Source organism: Gracilinanus agilis, chromosome 1 (genome assembly GCF_016433145.1).
Source record: "Gracilinanus agilis isolate LMUSP501 chromosome 1, AgileGrace, whole genome shotgun sequence".
Taxonomy (NCBI): Eukaryota; Metazoa; Chordata; class Mammalia; order Didelphimorphia; family Didelphidae; genus Gracilinanus; species Gracilinanus agilis.
In genome coordinates, this window is record NC_058130.1 from 312,331,207 (window position 1) to 312,350,865 (window position 19,659).

General features: G+C 34.8%; 1 protein-coding gene across 1 annotated transcript in view; it reads left to right on the forward strand.

The window, feature by feature from the left end:
* The window catches only part of TTC37 (tetratricopeptide repeat domain 37), a 128,046-nt gene that overhangs the window by 13,852 nt on the left and 94,535 nt on the right, over positions 1 to 19,659 (forward strand). The window contains exons 4-8 of the mRNA XM_044662727.1: positions 5,148 to 5,238; positions 12,373 to 12,516; positions 13,643 to 13,734; positions 14,311 to 14,386; positions 17,437 to 17,577. Coding sequence (XP_044518662.1) covers positions 5,149 to 5,238; positions 12,373 to 12,516; positions 13,643 to 13,734; positions 14,311 to 14,386; positions 17,437 to 17,577 — 543 coding nt within the window. The 5' untranslated portion in view covers position 5,148. The remainder of the gene's footprint in view (positions 1 to 5,147; positions 5,239 to 12,372; positions 12,517 to 13,642; positions 13,735 to 14,310; positions 14,387 to 17,436; positions 17,578 to 19,659) is intronic.

The following is a 19,659-nucleotide window of genomic DNA, read 5'->3' on the forward strand; positions in this document are numbered from 1 at the left end:
TTAAAAATTAAGGCTTTTACTGTATTTTAAAATTAAGAATAAATCTCCTATATTGAGTATTTTTTAAATTGCTAAAATATTGGAGAAGCTTTTTTGAACTTTTAGCTTTGTTTCTTTCCCTGTGTAAACATGAATTTTCTTGATCTGAATTACCTGGTGAAGGAAATAAATATTTCCTATTCCCACTTAATAGAAATGGTTACTCAAACATGGAGTGATTAAGTGAGTTTTGCACTACATTTTAAAAAAAATTTATTTAAAAAAATTTATTTTCATTATCATGTAAAACACACTTCTGTATTGGTCATTGTTGTAAGAACACATGTAACCAAAACCCCAAACTAAAACCATAAATACTGTGATTTGAAAGATAGTATGTTTTGATATGCATCTATCTGACTCCAGGAATTCTTTTTTCTGGAGGTGGATAGCATTAGTCCTTCAGAACTGTTCCAAGCATTGCATTGCTGAGAGCAGTCATGTTTTCACAGTTGATCTTCATACAACATTGCTGTTACTGTGTACAATGTTCTCTCGGTTCTGCTTATTTTGCTATGCATTAGTTTCTGCAGAACTTTTCAGCTCCCCAATTCCCCACTTGTTGGAGGAATAGGGCAGAGAAAATGGGATGCCAGGGCTAGTACTGTGTACCTCCCGGGCTCTATCAGTCCCCAAATAGTGGTCCTGTAGATCCTGTAGTTTATGTAGCACAGGGACTAGGGCGAGGGCCAGGGGTCTTAAGAAGGCCAATTTTTACCCAGCCATGTGTTTGAAGCCCTGGGGCAGGCAGGCCCAGGAGAAGAGCAGAAGGAGGGCCATGAGGGACCTATGGCAGCAGCAGTTAGGGTGTAAGGCACTGTCTTCAAGCCTTGGGAGCCTGGCCTGGGTACACATTGTGCTGGCCTACTTCATGGAGTCCACTTAGTAGCATTGGATAGAGCAGGTGATTCTGAGCCCCCTGCATCAAGAGCAGAACTTCACTGTCCACCTGAAAGATGGTGTTGAGTTTAAAAACATCTGCAGTCACATGGTCCTACAGTTAGAGGGATGCTTTTTTGACCAAGACTTGAGTGCCCGATGACCATCATTAAGAAATTGATTTGGGCACGTAGGATCCTTCTGTACTGTTGTGTGGTCTATGCAACCCTGAGGCAGATTCTCCAGAATCTACTGGATTTGTGAATGTTCTTGATATGTGAATTCAAACCATAATTCTCCCTGATGGTCTAGCCATAAGCTTTAAATAAGTAGGTATTGTATATAGGTATCAATAGCAAAAATGAGCCTTGAGCATCATCAGGCAGAATTGAGGACTGTCATCCAGACTTCACTGAATTCTATCTACATTTATAACAAATAATAAAAGATAGCTAGGACTTTTCAGGAATTTTGCAATTTTTCTGACTCTTTATAGTAATATATTCTACTTTGGTTATATAATTGTATAAAGTAAATTAATTTCTACATCAGATTGCCCTTTTGATCTGTTACATAATCTTTTTTTGTTTTCATTGAGACCTAGTTGTTTAATTAGGGCTATTTTGTGGCTGAAGCTACATGGTTAATAAAATTCTGAGCCTTAATTGTGATAGTTGATAATCAATATATGTTCTCTGTTGTTATATATAAAAGAGGAGAGGAAGTTTTGCCCATTTATTTAATTTCCTAGTAAGAATAAATTCTTGACTATGTTAATACTTCTAACTCTTGTTTCTGGTTTTGTGAATTGATTCTTTGGCAACTACTAAATTGCTTACAAGTTTTATGCCTTCAGTATCTTTTTTTTTTTTTTAAACCCTTACCTTCCGTCTTGGAGCCAATACTATGTATTGGCTCCAAGGTAGAAGAGTGGTAAGGGCTAGGCAATGGGGGTTAAGTGACTTGCCCAGGGTCACATAGCTAGGAAATGTCTGAAGCCAGATTTGAACCTAGGACCTCCCATCTCTAGGCCTGGCTCTCAATCCACTGAGCCACCCAGCTGCCCCCATGCCTTCAGTATCTTGGTGTGGAAATTGGAAGTGATGATGATCCCATCTGAAGTACTTAGAGTTAAAGATCCCCGCCCCCCCCCACCCCCCAAAAAAGAAGAACTTATTTCAAGAAGCTATGCACTGTGTTAGAAATAGAACAAAAATTGCGAGTCAAAGGATCTGGGATTCAGATTCTGACTCCTACTAAATTGTACATATGACATTGAGCAAATCACTTAACCTTTTTGAATATGTTTCCTTCTCTGTAAAATAAAGAAGTTGGAACTAAATGACTGCTAGCATTTATACTAGCCATGTATCCTCTGATCCCCATTTTACACATGAGATTAAATTATTATTTAGGTCCACATCTTCTGATCTAAATCCAGGGTTGTTTCTTACCTACCTACTTGTCTGATATAACTCAATGAGGCTAAATTAACTATGAACACTGTCATTTAAGATCACATTCGCTTATTGGACCATACTGCTGGTTCATTTAATTTTATAGCCTACTACAACTCATAGGTCTGTCTGAAATGCTATTTAGCTTCTCCATGATAATTGCCTTAAGGATAATATAAACTTCTTTATTTAGCTTCTAAAACTCTTCCCAGCCTAGTGTTAACTTACCTTTCCAGTTTGATTATATATTACTCTTCTTTCCATATTCTAAATTCTTACTTTTTCTCATATATGACACTCCCTTTCTTGCCTTTTGTCTTTGCATTACTGGCTTCATGCCTAGAATGGCACTCTCTTCTCTCTGCCTAGTAAAATCCCTTCCTTTTTTCCCAACTCAGCTCAGATCCTAAATCCTTTACTAAGATTCCCAATTGCTAGTGCCCTTCTTGAAATGAAATATAGTTATTCTGAATAGAATTATATGGATATTCTTTCTCCCCAGATAGAATGTAATCTTTTGGAGAGTGGAGACCAGTTCATTTTTTATCTTCGCATACCCAGTGCTTAATGCATCATTTGAGTCATTGTCAATGTTTAATAAGTGCCTGTTGATTGATTGATCTATGTGCCAATGTAGACGGTAAATCTAGGCATAAGCTTATAAATTTATCCCTGTTAAATTTCATCTTTGCATTTTAGCCTCCTTAAGGTACCCAGGTTTGCCATTCTTACTCTATATTAGTTATTCTCTCTACTCCTTAGTTTTTTTCTTTGCATTTTTGCTAAACATATTTTTATCCAAGTTGTTGATGAAATATCAACAATAACCAGGCCAAGGACAGAGCTGTGCTCTAAGGGGTTTGAACTCAGCTTTATGGTAAGTATAGTGAATTGAAAAATAACAACATGTGAATTCTTTTTTGGCTTCAAGTTATTTTCTCAAGATACACTTCTTTCTGTCACATAAAGCTGTGAAGTTTCTTGGGTATAGCTGCTAAAATAGAAGTGCAAATCTCTAGGCTCAGATATGACAAATTAAAATCTATTTCAGTTAATTTTATAATATATCTTATGACTTAAATCTTATATATGTGGTAAGTTCTCTTTGTGTGTTTAATCCCTTAGGAAAGTCACAATTTATCTCTTGACTCCCCTTTAATATTTCTCCCTGAGGAATTTATGCAGATGAGAGAATGGCAATAAATTTTTTTTAAGCCCTTACCTTCCTTCTTGGAGTCAGTACTGTGTATTGGCTCCAAGGCAGAAGAATGGTAAGGGCTAGGCAATGGGGGTTAAGTGACTTGCCCAGGATCACACAACTGGGAAGTGTCTGAGACCAGATTTGAACCTAGGACCTCCAGTCTCTAGGCCTGGCTCTCAATCCACTGAGCCACCCAGCTGCCCCCAGCAATAATTTTTAAAGAGTTTAGAGCCAAAAATGTATGTTATATGTTGTGGTGGGGGTGGAGTGGGAGTAATCCAGGTGGGGAGTTTTAGATAAGTGAATACAGTATTTTGAGGAAGAATTTTCTCATTAAATGGAATAACTCCTTACAATTTTGATTTTCTATACCCATTTCCATATCATAAGGTCCTTCCTTTTTTTTTTTTTTATAATTACAGTCCTTATTTCTTCAGAATAAATTGAAATGTATTGCATTGATGTGATGAATCATCAATTCTTGGTTTCTAATCATTACTAAATGAACTATAATGACCAAAAGAAGACAATGTTGAACACTTTCAGTTCTACAGCACAAATAAAACATCTCTGACACATTAGGAATGGTCCACATCCTTATTTCTTCAGAATAACCCTCAATCGATCCTTTTCATTATAGCTACCTGAATCTTTAATTCTTGCATTTAAAAAGTTCCCAAATGAACCAGAATGATCATTTAAAGATATTATTGAACACTTTCGGTTCTACAACACAAATAATACTTCTCTGACACATTCGCGATGATTTCAGTCCTCATTTCTTCAGAATAACCCAAAATGTATTGCACTGATATTATGAATTATCAATTCTTGGTTTCTAAATGTTGCCAAATGAACTATAATGAAGGTCCTTCCTTTTTAATGCATCCTAATTTTTAAAATCTTTACCATTTTTGATTTAAGAAAGCTTCTTAAAATGTAATTTTTCTAGCCTCTGATCAACTATATTTTGGGTATAGTATAGTGGGGTTTCCTTTTAGATATGGATAGGAGTAGTTGAGTACTCTTGCAACTTGGAAATTCTATGATTTCATGATTGTTTCTCTTTTGCCCTTAGGAACTAGAAAAGAATAACATGAATGTTAATATGAAAATAAACAGTCTTTTATGTACTTGATAACTTGATAATATTTTTGTATAATTTAGGTTCATTATGATGACTGAATTATCAAAAAATTTTAAATCATGTTTAATAAGCTATTTTCACAGAACAAGGATATATAAGATATATCTATCACCTGCTACTTCCATATTGCTGCTTGTTTCTGGTTGCTGTACAGTGTAACTTTAATAAAATGATAAAATTGATGGTTGCCAGGGGAAACCAAATAACCAAGTTTGTTAAATTAATCTTTATTTATTTTATAACAATATCAAGGTAGCAGTTTCATCTCTTTCTCACAGATGGATTTTTGAAAACTTTGTTCAGATATTCCTGAAAGGAACTTTAAAATGACATACTGTATTGTGTAAGTTAAAGTGGATGGTAATTTATCTCCTGGATATGTGGCATGTTATTATAATAGCATTTCTGCTTATTATATTAATAGGATGTCAAACAAGCAGGTGAAGACAGCATTGAAAAGTGCCAGAGATGCAATAAGAAACAAAGAATATAAAGAAGCTTTAAAACATTGTAAGGTAATAGAAAATTTCCAATTTTACTAAAATGAATTATGTAATCAATTTATAGACACTCTCTGTGAGTTTATATATGAACTGATCAGATAAAGCCTAACACTTGCACAAAAAAAAACAACCACTCATTTAAAATCATCAAGTTGATTAATTTTGATCAGAGATAAATAGTAAAGCATATCCTTCTTCCAATTCATCCAAGTTTTTAAATGGCTCAAATATTTTTACTCTATTTTTAGGAAGAGCTGTTCATCCAATTTGCCAAAAAAGATACCTCAGTCAGCTAGCACTTTCTAGTAACTTCTTGTGGCTCTTAAAGGCACTGTGCTAAGCACCAGAGATAAAAAAAAAAAAACCCAACAAAAAACAAAAAACCCAGTCTCTGCTCTCAAGGAGCTCACAGCCTATTAGAGGCTTTGTAGTTCTGGCAGTTTCCTCATGTAATCATGTACATGTAGTAATTTATTCAGTTGAATGAACATTTTGCTATGTTATATGAGATGTAAAAGGTATAGGCTGTAAAAGTTTAAAAGCAGATTTGTGTAAGAATGTTAGGGAAAGCCTTTGCTGGAAGTCATGGACATTCTGAATAGAATGCAAGGGGTAGGGAGGAGAGTGCTGAGCAACAGACAGGCTGCTGAGCTGTGAGGGGCTCAGAGCAGAAGTGCAATCTGCAGTCCCTTTTGACGTGGGATCTTGGAGAGTGGTGAAGGTTGAAAAGGCAGAAGACATCAATCCTGCAAGTCAACTCTGAGTAGGGAAGAGGCCTGTGGTCTGGTGGACATTTTGCAGATATCTCTCCCTACCTGGTTACTTTGGATCATCGGCTGTGGAGGAGTTGGTTCCTGGTATCCTGAAAACATCTCTGGAACAGTTGTGAGACCCCAAATTCAAGCCCTCTTTCTCAGGTCCTTAACCAAGCTGTCAAAACCTGGCAGAAGCCAGGTTGTCTAAGGAACTCTCACCCTTTTTAACTCCAGTCCTAGGCAGTTAGATATAGTTTTACCTAACCCCCTCTCCTATCCCCTCATATTACAATTAAACTGTTTCCCTGTGTGTTTTCTAGTACTTTAAAGTCCTCATTGAATGTATTTAACACTTTGAGGTTATTCCAGGCTGAGTGGGGCAGTGACAGTTAGTCAGGCTTAACTGCCATTTCTGTCAATGGTCATTTCCCCTTATAGTTAAACCTGGTTCCCTGGCTTGTAAAGTCTTACCCATTGTCCCTTCCTGTCTCCTATCCACCCCACTGAACCCACAAATAATATTTAAGTTAACTCCCCTGGGTTTTCCCCATAATAGAAGTTAGGAATTTTTATTGCTTGTATACAGTGTGACACTGCTTCCTTTTGGAAGTTGGAGGTGACTGGGTAGAACAATAGATGGAGCGTTGCACTTGGAGTCAGAAAGACCTGAGTTGTAATCATGCCTCAGATACTTATTGCCTCTCTGATCCTAGGCAAGTGACTTATTTGCTTCCTGGCTCAGTTTCCTCATATGTAAAATGAGGATAATATTAGTACCTACTTCCCAGGGCTGTTGTGAGGCTCAAATAAGATAATATTCTTGAGAGGCCATGCAGCTTCCATTTAGAATCTTAGGTTTGGGAACCAGGATGAGACATTTTTTATTCTAGGGATGGAAAGTCCATGGGAGATCAGGTAATGGAAAGGAACGTTGGTGATGGCTCTTGTAATAGAGGACTGTGGCATTGTTTCAGCTACTGAGGGTAGGTTAATGTGATAGGTTCTTAGAGGAAAAGGCCTGTAAATGTGGTCCACAAGCAAGAATATCACTGCTGTGGGGCTATTCTATTCACAGTTGATTCCTTCAACTCTCTTTGTGTTTGTTGGACAATAGGTGATAGTACTCTATTTTCAGCTTTGTAGGTTTTTCCGAATATCACAGGTTCATAGAAATCTTCACGTGCATTTGTCTTATGATTTTTTACTTTTACTAACAAGTTAATATGTTGTAGATACTCTGTACCTGAAAGTGAAATGGCCAGAAATAGAAAACTTAGAGCCAGTTAGACACATGGCAATCATATGTTTTGACTCTAATATAGATGAGCATATTCCTGATAACCACTGTTAAATCCTCTACAAGCTGTGTATGTGTGGCTCCTGAGGAAATTGCCAGGTTAGGTTTCCATAAAGGATACTACCCGGGATCATGTACCTTTCTGGCCACAAATGGCTTCCTCTTGCTTTTAGAATAAAGTACAAATTTCTTATTCTGGCATGCAAGCGCTTTTACAGTTAGGCTTCACCCTACTTTTTTGGCCTTTTATTGTGTTGTTCTCTATTATGTATTTTTGTGCTCCAGTAAGACTGGGCTAGTCACTGTCAGGTAGCTAGGTGGTATAGTGGATAGGATACAGGACCTGAAGTCAGGAAGATTTGTCTTCCTGAGTTCAAATTTCAGTCTCAGATACTTACTAGCTATGTAACCCTTTTTACCTCCGTTTCCTTATCTGTCAAATGAACTAGAGAAAAAAAATGGCAAATCACTTCAGTATATTTGCCAAGAAAATCTCAAATGGGATCATGAAGAGTCAGACCTGAGTGAGCAACAACAAAAGTCATTGGCACCCATGCTCAGAATGGTCCCAGGGTCTGCCTTCAAGGGATACCTTCCGCCCCACCTCTTCCATGAAGCGTTTTCTGATATTTTTGTCTAATGTGTAAAATACTCATTCTTACCCTCATAGGAAATATCTTCTATAATACTGTTTTTTTTTGTATGTTGGTACTTTACATTTTAATATGTTATTTGTCTACATATCTTTTATACTATATTAATAATAGCTAACAACAATGCTAACATTTACATTCAATTTACCATATGCCAGGCACTGTGCCAACACTTTAGAATTATTATCTCATTTGAGTCTCATAACAACTCTGGAAGGTAGGTGCTATTGTTAACTCCATTTTAGAGATGAGTAAACTTCAGGCAACAACAGAGGTGACTAGACTAGGTTCATACAGCTAGCTAGTAAGTGTCTGTAGCCAGATTTTAATTCAGGTCCTCTTCACTGTAGGCCTAGCACTGTCTTCTGTACCACCTAGCTATCCAAGATTACAAACTCCTTGAAGAGGGGTAAGGTTACCTTACCACCTAGTTCAGTATCTTGTAAAACCAGACATAAGTGTTTAATATTTTAATAAATCTCATTGTGGCTTGGTGGTAACACATGTTTTTCAAAGGCTACTCCAGAAGAGCTGGCACTTTGGGAAATACTATCAAGCCTAGGAAGTGTAAAAGTATGGCCCTAGGAACAGATTTAGTCTTTTATTGAAGAGCCAGTCCAGCTTAGTTTTACACAACCTTCTTACCAACCTCCCCTAGGATAATGAATTTTCTGGCTGTTAGAACATTGGAGACCATCTCCCAAGTTAAAAGGTGGTTTACAGTCAGCAGTGGTGAAAGTATAAAATGAAACTCAGCTTCTTGAAGTATATATGAAATTACATGCTATTAGATGCTTTATTAAATGCATACATTAGTATTGTATTCTGTACTATGTAGAAAGACTTACATACACAGCCTTATTAAGTAACCTGCAGTTTAAAGGAGTCGTGTTCAGCTGAAAAAAGATGGAGAAAGTATTTCATTTGAAAAGCCTATCTGTAATGTTGGGAATATAGCTCAGCCTGAAGCTATATGAATACCCAATAGTGAAATGGTTTCACCGTAACACATTTGCTATGATTCTGTTGATCTCCAGGGCACATATTTGTACAGTTTCTTCCATCAGTGGTGTGGGTGTTTTTCAGTAGGTGGTATGATTTTTTCTTGATGGTAATTGAACTTGTTCATTAGACTAGTGCCAGGGGCAGATTGTTGATGTCTTATAGATAACAAAAATATGGACTAGTCCAACTAGTTAAAATTGTAGAATCATGGATCATCTCTACATAACACATAAGTAGTTTCATAGAAACATAGAATGTTAGATCTGAGTGACTTCAGTGACATTTAGTTCACTGGCCTTCATTTTACCAATGAAGGGACCGAGGCCATGAGAGATTAAATAACTTTGCTATAGTCAGTTATTAATTGGAGAACTAGCATTTGAACCCAGGTCTTCTGACTCCAAGATCAGTAGTTGTCCCCAAACAATTTACTAGATGACTGAGATTTTTTTACCCTGGATCAGCTTTACTTTTTTAGTTGCTGTTATTTGTCAAGTCAGTAATCCCTGCATTAAATTCTTCTGTGAGGTAACAGAAGAATATATACTCATTGTAATGGTGTATGGTACAGAATTCCTACAACACTGCACAAATATGCCATTTGAAATAGGTAAAAGGGAGCTGTCAGCTGAAAAGTTGAGTTTTATGGGTTGGAATGTAGAGGCTTGAAATTAAGTAAATGTGAGGGTAAAGATGAATTTGTTTTAAGTTTTCAGAAACTGGATTTTACTAAGTTAGGCATGTGATATTTGGGGAATTTTTCATTCGAAAAATAAGTGGTCATTCTTTATTGTCATTATTTAATTTATTTTCTACAATGAATTTTCAGTTCTTGGGGGTAATGTAAACCAATTTTAATTATTAGTTGAGTCATAGAAAGAAGGCAAATTGAAAGCAGATAAAATTACATAAATGGATTTTAAAACCAAATTTGTAAAATATACTATTTAAAATTAGTCTCTAGGAGAGTTTATTAATTTTAACATAGTGGATTTGGAGTTTGAATTGGGTTCTAATCCTGTTGCTAAGGGTGATCAGGGACAAGCTATTTATGAGCCCCAATTTCTTCATCTATAAAATGAGAGTAGTAAAAACCCCGCCTTACCCCATGACAAAGTTATTGTGAGATACCTGGATGTGAAACATTTTGCAAACTTTAAAATGCTAGATAAATATCAGTTGTTATTAGGCATGTCATTGTGACCCTGTTAGTTTGGAAATATTGTAGACTTAATTGAATTTTAGACCTGGAAAGGCACTTTTTTGAGCCATTTTTCCTGCCCAGTTCATTCTAGAATGACTTTCACTAGTTTTAAAAGAATATATAAATATAAGTTAATCTATGAGAAACCAGTAGGTGTTTTGGGCAAATGCCACTCAGATTAAACTCACAAAGAAGGATAGGGTATCAGAGCCTGAGTAAATGTGATAACCCTTTTACTAAAGGAATGACAGTTGGAATTACTGGTCTCTGTCACAAACCAGGGAATAACACAAAAATTAACTACTCACACACTATGTGTTCTTTGAGGTGAGAGGAAACAAACAGGAAGGAAAAAAAAAGTAATTTAATGTATAAAAAGGGTAAGGAGAGTGGGAGAGGTATTTCTATAACTAGGATTAGCTAACTGACAAGAAATGGAGTGCTAAGAGAGATTCTCTGTCAACCCAACTTCAGTTTGGCTGACACCTTGACTGAAGACTAGAGGGAGAGAGCTGGGTGTTGGGATTCTCACAATCGATCCAGGTTGCTTCTTTGATGGCTTCAGGAAAACAGGAATCAGTTCCTTGCACAGCCAGTAATCCAAGAGATACCAGATAGGGAAAAATGCCTGCAAACTGTCCACCAGAAACAGACACTATCCACTACCAAGGGTTGTCTTGAGAGATGTTGTTTTCAAGCTTCTCTAATCCCAAAGATCCTAAGCTCATGGAATCACTGCTGGCTGGACTTCTCTTCCAAACCCCTCTCACACCAGCACTGACAGTTTCACTCCTCCCCCAGTTGCATTCCAGTACAGAATGCTCAAAGCTGATAGCCAAGCTCCTATACTTCTTACTCATCATTTCTATTTTATTCCCTAAATTACTTCATTACAGTTCCCTCCTTTGCACAAAGCCAAAATAGTGTTTCTCACAATATTTTGGTATTTGTGTACTACATACTAAACTAAAATTCTAACCCCAAATAACAAATAACCTACACTAACTCTATTCTATCTAACACTACCATACTCTATCCTACTCTAGGGATTTTAACAAGGAAAGGTAAAGGGAAAAATACATTGAACAATTACGTAGTTCAAAGCACAAAATAACAAGTAATAATGCAAAATTTTCAACAAAATTAACAAAATCAACAAATATGAAATATCAACACAAAATTCAAGCACAACCATCAAACAACTCCTAAACTAATACATAAACATTTTACTAACTAATAAATGCAAATAATTTTGGAAAATACATTTTAAACACAACATTACATAAGTTTTATAGCAAAATCCAACAAAACATCAAACTCACTTATGCAAATTACATTTATTAAATGCTTGCAACTCAGTATCAAATTATTCACAGAATTTACATTTATACATATATACATATAATACATACAGTATATGCACAATACATACATGTGTGGTATACATATAGGTACACATAACACATACATATCAAATATACATATATACAATACTTACAATATAAATACAACTTACAATATACCCACACTATTTATACTTATTTACACATTTATTTACATTTGTGATATGTGATCCATAATGTTATATGTTCTTCATATAATGCAATTTTTGCTATGTTTGTTGTATTTGCACAGTAATGTACATTAGTACCTTATCTTATCCTCTAATCTAATCTAATACTATTCCTATTTCATTAAACTATTCTAAACTATCCCTAAGTTATTAGTATATTAGTCTAGCTATATACTAACTAAATAACTAGCTAATTTTGTTAGTAACTAACTATCCATTGTTAGTACTTACTTATCCTATAGCTAATTCTAATTTCATTAGTATTTATACATTGTTTTATTCCACAAGAAATACAATGTATCCTAACATGTTTGTGTTGTATGTATCTGATTCGTTATGTTGTTACTTTGCTATATTGTGTTGCAATATGTTACTGTTGGAGGTATGATACCCACCAAAACTTCAGATCTCCTTCAGATCTCCTTTCATCTTATGATGTTCCTTTTTCCGAGGAAATCTTTGCTCCGTTTTCTCCTCTTCTCCTTTTCTCCATTGAAGTTTTTGATAGTATTACTCATCATTTCTAGTCTATTCCCTAAATTACTTCATTACACTAGCAAAAAGTCTTCAGGCTCTTAAATTTGTCATTGTTTTTTTTGGGGGGTGGGGAGCAGATTTGTGTTTGGCATAATTTAATGATCTGCTTTATGTCTGAGCAGACTGTATTGAAACAAGAGAAGAATAATTACAACGCCTGGGTTTTTATTGGAGTGGCAGCAGCTGAACTTGAACAGCCTGATCAAGCACAGGGGGCCTACAAGAAAGCAGCTGAACTAGAACCAGACCAGTTATTGGCCTGGCAGGTATGTGTGATGTTGGATAGATGTTTTTGCTATGTCTTCTGAAGACTAGCTAGCATATTACTGATCTCAGGATTGAGGTAACGGGACATTTCAAAGATAGCATTGAAACCTCAAAGTTGAATAGTCTTTAAATCTAAAGGCTTATTTGAGGAAAAGTAGAACAAACTAGAGTAGCTTAACACAATTCAGCATTCAACTTGCTTATATTTTTGCCAGTTTCACATACAAACTTGAAAAGAGTAATTGTAAGCTCACAAAAAAGTTCTTATAGAAATTTCTGTGCTTTTTTAGTGTCCTTGTAGGAAATTGAATATTAAAAACGTTTTAATATTTTGTCAAATATTTTAATAATTGAATACATTTTAGATTTCTATATTGATTGTTTTAATGTTATAAAGTACTCTAAATTTAATATTTAAGTATCTTTCCTGGTTTAACTTTTTTTGACTATTCAGACATAAATCATTCACATCCTGCTTTGCTATTTTCTGTGAAAGAAAATAGAATAAGAGACATGGACCCCAGGGAACTTGAACCTGTTTATTAAGACCCCTTAATGAAAAAATTATAATCAGAAAGGATCTTAGACTTGCACAAACTCACGTGACCAAGTGGCAGAGATGGAATTTTATCCTAGAGGTCTTTGGATTACAAAGCAGTGTCCTTTTCATTATGCCATGCTGCTTTTCTAAGTAAAGATGTTTTTATGTCACTACACTTAAAACAGTTAATTGTTTTTATACTTTTTTTTTTAAACCCTTACCTTCCATCTTAGAATCAATACTGTCTATTGGTTCTATGGCAGAAGAGTGGTAAGGGCTAGGCAATGGGGGTTCAGTGACTTGCCCAGGGTCACCCAGCTAGAATGTGTCTGAGGCCATGCTTTTATACACTTAATGACTGTTAAAGAGTGAGTCAAAAAGTGTTTTTGCTTTTCTTAACCATATGATAGAAGGCAATATTATGAGCCATGCTATTTCAGATTTTGGAATTGTGTTTTAACCTTTATCATAAAAATGTCACAAATGAGCCATCAATTTTAATCAGTGATGTGAATGTATAAAGAAATTTCATGTGTTGTATATTGTATATTTTTGGAAAATTGACTGACTGTTCATTCATTTAGGGATTAGCAAGTTTATATGAGAAATCTAATCATACAGATGCCAAAGATGACTTGATCACTGTCTACCAAAAGCTTTTGGATCTCTATGAAAGGTAATGAGCATATGGTGAAAGATTATTTACTTGTGAGCTTGAATTAGAATAAGCTGTTGATTTAAAAGTTTAAAAAAATAACTAAGACGTTGAGAATCAGATTTTTTTTCTTTTAAAGGATTACAACAGAATTCTTTAACTCCATAGACTTTAATTTTCCAATTTGTTTGGTGTGAGTACCATTTCTGCTAATGCAGATCACAGCCTTTTCAATGCTTTCTTATACCATTTGAACTTTTTCTTGTTCGTTTTTCTCTAAATCTTCCTAAGATGTTACAGGCTTATAAAATATAAATTTTATACATTATAGTTATAAATTGATATGAATAAATATTGGCATAAAATTTTGAAATATTCACAACACCAAAACAAAGCTCTAAGTTGTGACCCTTTATTTTTGGAGACAGTTATTTAATATACTTCTTAAGTATTCAGGCTCAACTTTTTTTTGACATTTTACTTATGAGAGTTTTAACTTTTATCTAAAATAGTACCCAGTTAATGACAGTAAGTGTTTTGTTGCAAATTGTTGGGATTGTTTTTTTAACTAGATTAAGACATTTCTATTTTTTTAAGTGTTGACAAGCAGAAGTGGTGTGATGTCTGTAAGAAGCTTGTGGATCTCTATCACCAAGAAAAGAAATACCTGGAGGTTGGTTAGTAATTTTCTGGAGGTGCTAGATTTGGTTTGCTATAAAGCCATTATTAAAGGTATATAATTTTTACCTTAAATTTTAAAAGTTTTGCCATAGTATTATGCAACTGAATTTCCAATCTGTGAAGTTTTCATCTTATGGTGTAAGCCACTGAGAAGAAGAGGGAGTAATTCCTCTAATATTTTTTCCATGCTTTTAACATCAGGGTAATATTGATTGGAAGCTTTAAAAAAAAAATTACTCTGATGACTTTGTATTCTTGAAAGCTTTGCCACTCTGGCAGGTTCCACAATGCTGGAAATGCTTTGAGTAACATTACAAAGGTAAAATTGGTTATATTTTAAGATAATAATACTAATAGCTAACATTTATATAGTGGGTGCCAAGAACTGTGTGCCAGGAACTGTGCTAAGTGCTTTATAATTATTATCTCATTTGGTCATCAACCTTGGGAGGTAGGTATTTTATGGATAATTTTATAGATAAGGAAACTGAAGCAAATAGAGGTTGAGCAATTTGCTTAGGCAGAACTAGTAAGTGTCTGAGATAAGATTTGAATTCAGATCTTCCTGACTCTAAGACTGATACTTTATTCATTATGCCATCTAGCTGCTCCTAAAAAGCCCTAGGAAATCAGTGATTATATACTCTTACTGGTAGAACATAATTACTTAATTAGCTGTTTTGATAAAGTCAGGTGACAGACATATTATAATAGAGATCAAAAGTAATACAAAGCTAGAAGAAAGAATATTACCCAAAAAAAGGTTTGCAATAACAACCACTCTAACTTGGCCTATTTAAACAAGTTATTGACAACAAAAAATGGAATTTGAACTGAGAAAGGATACAGATACTGACTACTACTATAATTATATGCATAAGTTTAACTGATGAAAATAATTTACCATCATGAGGAGAGCAAAAGAGTCCCTTAAAATACCTTTCTCTGAAAATGCTTGATATTTCTTGTGAGGTGAAGAGACAAAGCATTCAAGGATAGCACCTGTTTAGAATATAAACCCATTTGTAAAATCTTAAAGAAAAGTTTTATAGAAGACTATATGAATTATTGCTTCATAAAACATTGAAGCTGTGGAAGGCAAAACCAATTTAATGAAAACTCTAATTAAAATGAAATTAATAACTGAGTTAAACAAAGACACTCATGACATTTAAGGATGAAACTCTAAGGAGGTCAGCAAATGGCAGAAAGATGGAAAAGATCTGCAAAGCTGAAAAAAATCCCAACAAAAATTCAGCTTTTTCAGCATCAGGGATAGTCAACATAACTTTTACATTTAGACTTTAGCATCACTTTTCTAGATATACTCATTGAAGAGGCAAAATTATATTAAAGAGAACAAAGATGGGAAAAGCTGCTGGCTTAGGCCAAGTGTATGTGGAGAGTTCTGTTCTGATAGGGGAATGGGAGATATGGAATATTTGAGAGTTTGTGACATTGTTCTCTTCTGGCTCTCCTCCTGACTCTGGCTGCTTCTCAGTCTCCTTTGTTGGGTCATCATCTGTATACCACTTTTTCTTTGTGGGAAAAATTCAGGGATCTGTCCAGGACCCTAATCATTCTTGGCCCTCTCTTTGCTGGTGATCTCATTAAATTTCAATGTGATTTCTGTGAGTTTACTTACCAGGTCTGGGCAGATAGCTCCTAGATTTCTATGTTCGGGTCCAGTCTTATCTTGGTATCTAGTCCTATCTTGCCAGCTACCTATTAGGCAGTGAAAGTCTGGATGTTTTTTACACATTGTAAATTCACCATGTCTGAAATAGAGCCCATCTTTCCCATAAATACTTCCCACATTCTGACTTCTTTGTTATGTTGATGGCTTTTTTCTTCTTGTGATTCAGGTACAAAACCTTGGAGTCATCCTTAACCCTTCCTTGGTCCTAGAGTGGAAAAAGCAATGGCTCTGGAGTGAAGGGACTTGGGGCTCAAATCTCATTTCAGATAATTCCTTACCTGAGTGACCTTCAGCAACCTATTTAACCTCTTTGAGCTTCAGTTTCTTCATCTGCAAAATGAGGGGGCCTCTAGATGGCCTCTGAGAGTTTTTTAAGATCCTATGATCTAACATTGATTTTTTTTTTTCTCAACTACTGGTCTGGTTCAGATTCTCAGTACCTTGGCTGTACATTGTAATATTCTTCCATTTGGCCTTTCTGTATCCATTTTTCCTCCTTTCTAACCATTCTCTACAGATTGATATTCCTGAAACAAAGGTCTGATCATGTGGTTTCCCTGATCAAGAAGCTCCTGGACAATACAAACTACTATTTTTCTTTAAAAAAAAAAAAAAAGAAACTCTAAAGTCCTCTGTATTTTTAAAGCCCTTCAAAAAACTGCCTTTAGCCTGCATTTCCAGGCCACCTGGAACAATATTCCTCTTTTGTATATTTTACTCAGTTAAACTGGCATGCTTGATGTCCCCATCCATGACCATCCTTTTTTAGCTTTGTGTGATTCTGCACAGGTTGTCCCCTGTTCTTATAATGCTCTCTCACCTCTGCCTCATGAAACCCCAGCTTTTGTCAAGGTTTAGCTCAGGAGCTACCTTCTCCAGGAGGCCTAAGGGTCTAATTGTTATTAGTACTGTCCTCCAGAAGTTGCTTTGTTTTTATTTTTTATGTATTTTTTACTTACTTTTCTATATACATGTTGAACGCCCCCCCCCCCAATAAACTATAAACTTCTTGAAGATAGAGTCTTTTTCTTTTTTTTGTTTTTAGTCTTATTTTTTTGACCTTTGCATTCCCAGCATTTAGCACAGTGCCTGGCACATACAATAGTAGGTTCTTAATAAATGTTTATTGCATGGAGTGGATTTGTTAAATCTGAGCTCAGTTGAAGTTGAGAATGACTGTTGCTTTTTGAATATCATTTAAAAAAATCTAATATTTAGAATAAATTGACAAAATTAAGAATAGCTTGATAAAAATAAAGTTCAGAATATTAATATTAACTCAGTCAGTTTATACCCACGCTTTAAATTTTTTGGAGTACCTTATCATTTCTCCTTTTTGACAGGTGGCTCAGACATGGCACAAACTGATAAAAATAAGGAAGGAAGATGGTGCAGAGAATCAAGAGGTTTATCAGTTATGGATTAAGTTAACTCAGCTACTCTCTGAGAGTACTGAAGAGGAAAATGATGAAATTCAACAATTGGTAATTTTATTTTTTACATAAATATGTGTACACATCTGAACACTCACACATATACTCAGAGAGTTTTCACAGAATTTTAGTTGAAAGATTTTTTATGTTTGCTTGATTAAATACTTGTTATTGATCTTAGTAACCATTTAGTTCAACCTCTATTGAGAGTAAAATACCTTCTTTTGCAATTTCTATAAATAATCATCGTTACTTTTTGATTGTAAATCCTAATGAAGAGAAACTCATTATTTTTCCTTGAGGCAGTCCATTCTACTTTTGGAAGGCTTTTAAGGAAACTTTTTCCTGAAATCAGCAACCTTTCTTTTGAAATAGATTTAATCAAAAATTTCCAGCCCTTCTGATATAGTAGTTATTTAGAACATGCAGCCATTCTCTCTTTTCTTGAGGTTTTCTGTACATGCTTCACCATCTTCCTCTTTTCAGTACCTCTTGCCTTTTTATACAGGGAGATTTTAATATTTACTTAGAGGATTCCTCAACTCCCTGATGCTATACTCTCCAGCTTAAATTCCATGATTTATTTTATCATTCCAAAATAGCCACACCAATCATAAACTAGTTCTCAAGATTACTCACAAGCCATCTAGTTCCTTATTCAGAAACCGACATTGTGATATCTGGTTATAGCCTCATATTTATGCAGATAAATATTTTTCATTGATTCAGCTTCAGCCTTTCTCATATGCTCTCTCTTTTTTAATCTTTACCTTCTGTCTTAAGATAGATATTAAGTAACAATTCTAAGGCAGAAGAGCAATTTAGGATTAGGCAGTTGGGGTTAAGTGACTTGCCTGTGGTCACATAGCTAGTAAATGTCTAGGTCAGATTTGGAACCAGGACCTGAGCTTCTGTCTTAATCACCTATTGCTTATTGGACATTTCAAGTCTGCTTGTGTCCACATGTGGCTCTTTGGTGTTCTTTGACCATAAATTTTAATATTCAGAGAGAGCCTGATAAAGAATTTGTAGAGATGAAAGAAGTAGGCACTTGGGTTAGTAGTTGTCATCAATTTTTTTGGCAATAGTAAAATCAGAAGTTTTTCCAAGCCTTTAGTGTCCTTCCATCATTGAGAAAATGGAAAACTGGAAAAAAAATTAATATTGAAAAGCAGAAAGTGTTTAAAAATTTACATAGTTTTATAGAATTTTCATTTTGGAATCTTCTATTTGATAAAATGAATCCCTCACTACATTTGGGAACAGAAATGATATATCCCCTGTGTCTGGTAAAAGCATGGGACTAGAATACTGAATCTTAGACTTTGAGTCCTTTGTATGTGCATGAGTTCTTGCACTGAATCATCAGTATAACCATCAAGAGAAATAAGCCAAAGCCATTTGAAACATAATTTTCATGATTTTTCTCAAAATAATACATCTGAAGATGTATCTTATTCATGCTTAGAATCTAATGTCTTGGAGGCTAAGAAATTCTGTGACTCAATCAATTTAATGTTTTTCTAGGTCTTTTATCTATTTTTTTAACAATGCAAATTTAAATGAAAAGGAATAAATGTTTTTTATTCTTTATTTCTAAATTGTGCTTTCTCATCTGTGATTAGAATTTTTGTCCATACATTGCTTCTTAGTACTTTAGAAGTTACTAATGACCATACCCCATTAGAAACCTATTGGAGGGTATAATTGAAAAAAATATTTAATCAGGAATTGCTGGTCCTCAATTCTAGTCCTGGCTCTGCCTTCTGCTGGTATATCTCTTTAAAAAATCATTTCATCTCTGCAGCCCCAGTTTCCTTGTCTGTGAAAGGAGAGGGTTGGATTGGTTGATCTCTAATTTCCTTCAGCTCTGAATCTTATTACTTGATAATCTCTGTCATTCTTTTCAGCACTAAGATTTTATATTTATTGATATATATATGAATATATATAAATAAATTTATAAATAAATTATATATATAATATATATAAATATATGTATATTTATATTAGTGTCATCCAGTAATTTTGTGAATATCATTTTAGAACAATTCGTAAAATTTTAAGGTTGTTTTTTACTATCTGTAATGACTTCAATCCCCCTTTTTTTTTGATGCTGAACTTTTGGTTTAG